Source organism: Zea mays, chromosome 10, assembly GCF_902167145.1.
Source record: "Zea mays cultivar B73 chromosome 10, Zm-B73-REFERENCE-NAM-5.0, whole genome shotgun sequence".
NCBI classification, from domain to species: Eukaryota; Viridiplantae; Streptophyta; class Magnoliopsida; order Poales; family Poaceae; genus Zea; species Zea mays.
Window position 1 is genome coordinate 2,310,135 of NC_050105.1, and position 7,225 is coordinate 2,317,359.

General features: G+C 52.3%; 1 protein-coding gene across 1 annotated transcript; it reads left to right on the plus strand.

Moving 5' to 3' along the window:
• The first annotated feature begins 2,906 nt into the window (after positions 1 to 2,906).
• LOC100383572 (uncharacterized) lies at positions 2,907 to 7,012 on the plus strand. Its single transcript, NM_001176220.1, has 9 exons — positions 2,907 to 3,756; positions 3,863 to 4,048; positions 4,248 to 4,433; positions 4,548 to 4,648; positions 4,806 to 5,048; positions 5,156 to 5,381; positions 5,863 to 6,060; positions 6,185 to 6,259; positions 6,362 to 7,012. Exons 1-8 carry the CDS (start codon positions 3,038 to 3,040, stop codon positions 6,216 to 6,218), a joined length of 1,893 nt encoding a protein of 630 aa, NP_001169691.1. The 5' UTR covers positions 2,907 to 3,037; the 3' UTR covers positions 6,219 to 6,259; positions 6,362 to 7,012.
• The last annotated feature ends 213 nt before the right edge of the window (positions 7,013 to 7,225 follow it).

A 7,225-nucleotide genomic window follows, 5' to 3' on the forward strand; every position in this document is an offset into this window, starting at 1 on the left:
ACTGCCACTGCCGGTGGAGAGAAGAGAGGGGAGGAGAGGAGGCGCCTGCCCTGCTCTAATCTGCTCTGCTCCCCAACAGGAGGAACCAGCAGCTCGTGTCTGTCTTCCCAGCCACAGCACCTGATGCGTGACACCGCCCACTGCCACGTGGGGCCCAGACAGGCCATGGCCCGGGACGTGGCACTGCCCCCTGTCAGTGTCAGTGTCAGCGACTGCGATCCGTCTGTCAAAGGCACCCGCGGAGGAGTAGTCGCAGTCAATGTGTCAGTGTGTGGACGTGTGGTGCCCGCGCGAGGCCATGTGACCCGTGGGCCCGAGCCCTGAGGCAGGCGCACCGGGCCCCGCGGGGTTTGCATTGCATTGCATGTGAGGCGGACTGACATGCCCTGTACTAGTACTAGCTCTCTCTTTCTCTCTAGTATTTTTTGTTTCTTTCTCTCTTTCTCTCTAGTATTCTACTAGTACTCGACGACGATGGGCGGTGCACGCAGGAACATGTATCAGGACAGGACCACCACGCACGACGGTACGGTGCTCCGATCCACCGTCGATGGATCCACAGAGAGGTGGAGATTTTTTGGTTGGGGTGGGATTGGATTGGATTAGATTCAGAAGATCCTTGCGCAGGAGAAGGCGAGGCAACGTGTGTGGTGCGTGCGCACTGGTCTCTCGTCTCCTTTCCTGTATATCTCCCTCACCTGCACTGCCTAGGGACGGCCGTTGCTGCTGGCTGCGATTTGGAGCCATCGAACATCCAAGGGACTCCAGGTTTGCGATGAACATGAGCATGCATGCTGACGACGAAGTAAAGCTAACGGATGTCTAGCTAGCTAGCTGTGCGGACCGGCCGGCCGTGACGCGCGCGAGTGCCGTTTCTTGTGAGCTCATCAGCCCTGTCACTAGCTAGCTGTGTGTGTCTGTATAGTTCCCGTCGTCAGCCTGTGACTGTGTCTGTGCGTGAGCGAGCGAACGGAGCAGCTGCACGCCATGAACATGGAGGCCATCGAGGCAGCATGACGGACAAGGCGACTTCGTCGTCTCCTTGCTTGCTAGCACTAGCAGTGGCGGAGGTCCGTAAAATGAATGCTCAGGACAATCTATAAATAAATATAATAATGATGCATTACTTCATATTTTTAAGTTTTTGGTGCTTTATTTAAAAAATTAACTAATCGAACGATAAATATTTAAGAACGGATAGTAACATTTTAAAACAATTCAGTGGAACTATGGCACATAGAGAAAGAGAACCATACATTCAGGAATAATTTCTCATAACAGGGGAGAATCACGGGCACATGGCAGCAGCACTCAGCACAGCGCTCGCCACCCATTGGCCAGGGAGGTACGACGCCAATGCAGGACTTTTGGGCTAGACTTTTTGACTGGAAAAAACTTATATACAAGAGGACTTTTAGGCTGCACCTCAGGCGGTTGCCCCAGGTCCAAATACGCCCTTGCTTGCGAGCCAGCCCCCAACTGAGAGTAGTGAAATCGAAAGCAAGTGCAACACACAGAGCGCCTACCTGCCGCTATGTCGTACCAGAATTCTAACATTCTGGATCGTAAATAACAACACAGAGATAATACGTATGGACAGCCGTAAAAAGATAGACTCTTTGCGAGGAGCCTGTCACTTACATTTTTTTCCCTTCACTTCGCCCTTATAAAACTCTCGAGAGACTTTATATTAAATATTGTACATGCCCCCTGAACACCTACGTACTAGGAGCACGTTTGTTTAGTGGGACAATTAAAATCCAGCAGCTGCTAGAATTTCACGTGCCGAATCAAACATCATCGCTGATTTCACATCTTGGATAATGCGCTACAAAAAGACTATCCACAATAATCAAGCTCTCGCTAGATTTTCTAGCGATTACGTACATGTGTGACGGAGACTCTCATAATACGCGGCAACAAACGGAGCCCTCACTTGGCCTCGGAGCTAGCAGTGACTTGACTGTCCTTGATCCATCCTTGGGTGATGCTGACAGAATATTAAACACTAGTACACGTGAGAATATGATATGTGGGGGCGTTTGGATGGTTAAAGTTTCAATAAAAATAATATCGTGCCCAAGTAGTATATCCTTCCTTCGAGATACAGCTTTGTTGTCTTTCATCTTAACTATCTTGCCACATCATCAAACATGTTTATGTGGCATATATTTAATGCGTATGATACTATGTAAGTTCACCAGCCATCTAATTATTACACTGTTCAGGAAAAAAAAAGATATAGCTAGTCTACGTAATATATACATGTCACATATGCCAACAAACACCATGCAGACAAAGGGATGTAGATTGTTTAAAAGCCAAGCTATATATGCAAACATCAGCGATACTTAACCAAACTTGAACAAGCTAAAACACTACCTATGTTGTTCTTGCCCTAGTTTCTAGTTCGCCAAAAATCTAATTACAACACTGTTCATCAAAATACCCTTTTTATCATTGCACAAATAAGAGGACTAATAAGATACACTCAATCTACTTGCATTATGGAAGAGAATGCCTCGTGATCACTCACCCACTCATCGGCCCACTCATCCACCCTCGAGCATCAGTAGGCGCCAATGGTACTAGCGTCGCTGTGCGTTAGCTCGGCGCCAATGATGATGACGTCGAGTTTGAGATTCATTTTTTGAAATAAAACTGTAAAGAACATAATTATGCAAAAAAAACTCAAAAGAGCTAAAATGCAAAAAAAAATGGTCGATTCTTGGTTCTGGACTCCTTGGTACGCAAGGAAAGCCAAAACAACCGGAATTCAAATCCACCCCTCTCTATTTAATTCACCACACGTACGGTGCTTTTTTTCTTCTAATCCAACCGTGTCCCCACACCTCTCCTCTCGCTTTTCACCTTCCCTCACTCCACAGTTTCTCAGGCAGGGGTAGCCGTCCCGTCCCGTCCCCCACTCCTCCCGTTCCGTGCTGCTCTCAGCAAGAAGAACCAAGGGAGAAGGAAACCCACCACACCACCCCTGATAAAAGAAGGGGTCGCACGCTCCCGCTCCCGCCGCGACGCCATGGACGCCTGGGAGGCCACCAAGGCGGTGTTCGACCGGGTGCGGGCGCTGGACCCGGACAACGCGTCCAAGATCATGGGCCTGCTGCTCATCCAGGACAACAGCGACAAGGAGCTCATCCGCCTCGCCTTCGGCCCCGACCACATCCTCCACGCCTTCGCCGCCGCAGCGCGCGCCGACCTCGCCGCCAAGCCCGCGTCCCCGCCCTCGCCCGTGCCCGGCCCGCTCCACCAGCCCGCCTCGCCCTGGGCGCCGCCCTCCGACCACCAGCAGGCCCCCTTCGCCGCCGACCACGCGCTCGGGTACGACTACGACGGCGCCGACGCCGACACATTCTTCTCCGACGACTACGACTGCTGGTCCCCGGCCGGCGCCACCGCCCACCGCCGCAGCTTCTCGCTTAGCGACGCCGAGCTCGCCGCCGCCGCCGCCGGCCCCGGCGCGTGGCGGCCCTGCATGTACTTCGCGCGCGGGTTCTGCAAGAACGGCTCTGCCTGCCGCTTCCTCCACGGCCTGCCCGAGCCCGCCCCCGACGCCGCGGAGCGCGAGATGGCCGTCATGCGCGCCAAGGCCCTCGCCGCCGCCGCCGCGCGCCCGCAGCAGCAGCAGCAGCTCATGGCGTCCGCGTTCCCGTTCTCGCCGTCGCCGTCGCCGCCCAAGGGCGCCAACCTCAACCTCCTGCTCCACCACCACTACCAGCAGCAAAGCGAGCCCCAAAGGTGACGTTTTTTCAGCCCGTCGTCGCCACCAAAGCCTGCATTTTCGTTCCAGTCTCTCGTGCCGGCCTTGCTGACCGAGTAGTCTCTCGCTCCGTCGCTTCTCCAGGGCGGGGGCCGCCATGCTGCTCCAGGGCGGCGGCGGCGACGACATGCACAGTAGCAGGTTCCCTCTGCGGTCGCCCGGCAGGATGGACCGCGGCGAGCTCGTCTCCAGCCCCGCCGCGCGGCAGATCTACCTGACCTTCCCGGCCGACTCCACCTTCGGCGAGGACGACGTCTCCAACTACTTCAGGTACTGGGCGCGCCGCCATTATTGGGGGTCCTGTTTTTGTTTCGACAACTGTCTCTCCTCCCCCTCTCTCTCTCTCTCCTGGTAGTCCAGTCCGTTCCGTTCCATTCCAGTCCAATAACGGGCGAACGGAAGGAACCGAACCGAGTGATTATTGATCCATCGACCGCGACGCGCCCCGTCCGTCTCCCTCCTTTGGCAGCATGTACGGGCCGGTGCAGGACGTGCGCATCCCGTACCAGCAGAAGCGCATGTTCGGCTTCGTCAGCTTCGTCTACGCCGAGACGGTGAGGATCATCCTGTGCAAGGGCAACCCGCACTTCGTGTGCGACGCGCGCGTGCTCGTGAAGCCCTACAAGGAGAAGGGCAAGGTCCCCGACAGGTTCAGGTCCGTCGCCTCGTCCGCTTCTCTCTTTACATCGCTCCGTTTCGACAGTTTCTTGTGCTCTCGTAGTAAACGGAAACATCGTCTCCCTCTTTTTTTTTCTTTGTTTTGTTGCAGGAAGCTGCAGCACCCGCACCTCGGCGACTTCGCCGGCTGCACGTCGCCCACCGGATTGCTGGATTCCAGGGACCCCTTCGATCTGCAGCAGCCACAGATCGGTGAGTAGTAACCGCTCCACTCTCTGTGTTGCGTTGCATTGCACTGCTTGCATGTATGCATTCATTCCATTCTTCTCTTTCCTTGCAGCATTTCTTCTGCTCAATCTGCCATTGATGCAGATTAACAAGCTGGTTTGTTGTTTGGCAACTGGTATAGGACCAAGGATGATGTACGGGAACATCGCCAACCACGAGGCGTTCCTGAGGAGGAAGCTCGAAGAGCAGCAGCAGGCCATCGAGCTGGAGGGCCGCCGCTTCATGGGGCTGCATCTCCTCGACCTCAAGATCAGGGGCCACCACCTCGGCTCCTCCCCCGCCACGACCGTCGTGGGGCAAGGCGAGGGCGGCAAGGGCAGTGGCAATGGCAATGCCGTCCAGCTGGAGGATGTCATCGTCCAAGGTCCGCTTCTCGACCCTAAACAAGGTTTATTTGAATGAAGTTCAATCCATGGTTCGTTCAGAGGTCGTGTGACATCGAATCGTATCCTTGGTTTCTGGCTGTAGCAGATACTCCTACGAAGATGAACAGTAACAGCCTTGCAATGAGTGCGCCTGCAGCTGCTGTATCTGCTGCAGCCGATGCAGGAGGCGAGCACGAGGAGCAGCAGGAAGCAGGGCACGGGGAGGAAGGCGACGGCAGTCCCAAGCAGGCAGTCAACCTTGGGGAAGACGAGAAGACGGAATCTGGCCCCGTCACAGCTCCACCCATTGTTGCTCGTGGATTCCAAGAAAGGTTAAGACTGTTGTTGTGGAGTATTTCTTTTGGGGAAAGGAACGGGGAGAAAAGGCAGGAGGATAGAGAAGCAAAGCAGACTTGGATCAACTTTCCCTTTTCTTTCCTTGAGCATGTTTTGCCGGTTCATCATAGAAAAAAAACGTTAGCCATCTTGACATAAACACGCTACAGTTATCTTCCCGGCTTAGACCTAATGTGCCTCAATAAGCAACTGCATAAAAGTGGGCTAGGTATGTAGTGCTGTGCGGATCATTCGTTGGTGGTTTTGAATCTTTGATTGAACCAACAAAATTGAGGGGAAAAAAGAAAGCAATGGCCGAAAGGCAGGGGGAAAAGGGAAACAAGTGCTGCCGCAGCTAATGGCTGTTGTTAAGCTGTTATCTCGGCGCAAGTTGTTCCCTTTCTTCTGGGTTTGGTCTTGATCTTTCTCTAGGACTGGACTGATGAATAATGTTTCCTTGTTTTGCCTGGGTTGCAGTGGTGGCGTGGCCGTGGAGCACATCTTGCCTGACAGCCCCTTCGCATCCACCACCAACAAGGAGGCCTCAGCTCCAACGGCTCAGAACGGGGGCATCAGCAATGGCAGCCCTCACCATGTGGCTTCTTCGCCCCTCTTCCCACCTGCACCCGCCATTGAGCTGCCCCCGTACAACTCCTGCTTCTTTCAGGCGCCCAGGTAGAAGAAAGTCCAGCCACTTGTCTTCGTTGCTGTTTCCAGTAGGATGTATAGTGTATTCTTGGCTGCTTCATAGTTGGTTACAGTAGTAGATAGTAAGGAACTATTTTTTTTTCTTCACCAGGTTTTCTCCTGGGCATGAAGCCATTGGGCTGTGAATACAGAGCAAAAAGGGGTCTCCTTTTCCTCTAATCTGGGAGTAAGTATCTCAATCAGCCGCTCAATCATGATGCATATAAAATTTAGCTTACCTGTCCTAATGGTTGCTTGTGCCATTGTTTATTTATCTTGTTGCCTGCAGGGGCTATCGATGACCCCATCAAGTGGAGGAAAGGAGTAGAAAGCTTTGATTAACAAATACTAGGTGTATCTTCAGAGAGGGACAACAACAGCAGCAACAAAAAAGAGAGAGAGAGAGAGAAACAAGTCTAGGTTGTTTTAGCTCTAGGCCTAAGTATATGATAGTAGTCCTATAATATAAATAATAATAGTCTTTTAGTAGCTCCTGCCGGTATCAAGATTCAAGTGATTAAAACCGTAGATGGCGTAGTACTAGTAAAAACTAGACAGCTAGTCTTGGCAGCCAGTTGTAGTGAAGTGACATGGCTGCATACAGACATCCAAAGGAAACGGACTTGGTAGGTGCCGTGGACAAAATCCTTGGCCGGACAGACTTGGTGCTGCTGCAGCTGCAGTGCTGCTGCACAAGGAAAAGTGATGAGACCGAGACGAGAGGGGTGTACTCTGCTGGGACCAGAGCACTCACGGGTGCAGAGAGACTCCACTTCACCTCATGAGCAATTCTGCAGGGACCCCCCCTCTGAATCGTAGGAGCATGCACCAAGCACTCCTTGTCCTGGTCTTTCACCTTTTGCTCATCTTTTCACCCTTGTAGAAAACAGCAGGAGGTAGCAGACAGACAGAGGAATGGGAAAAAAAGTATTTATTAGTCGTTTATCTTGTTGGTCCATGCTTTTTATATTTTGCTTGGTTCCCAAATTAAATGAATATATATGTAGAGTTGTCTTAGCTCACTATTTTAAGTTTGACTAGCTTAAGTACATAATGAACGTGCTTTGTTTGCTTTAGATGTACTTTAACAGAACTGGTTTTTTTGGTTCTGGACTCTAAATATGCCTTAAGATATCTATGATCACACACGTGC

Coding starts and splice junctions, on each gene's coding strand:
- LOC100383572 (NM_001176220.1), top strand. CDS start 3,038: ATGGACGCCTGGGAGGCCACCAAGGCGGTGTTCGACCGGGTGCGGGCG. Junction 3,757..3,862: donor CAGCAAAGCGAGCCCCAAAG/GTGACGTTTTTT, acceptor TCGCTTCTCCAG/GGCGGGGGCCGCCATGCTGC. Junction 5,049..5,155: donor GGAGGATGTCATCGTCCAAG/GTCCGCTTCTCG, acceptor TGGCTGTAGCAG/ATACTCCTACGAAGATGAAC.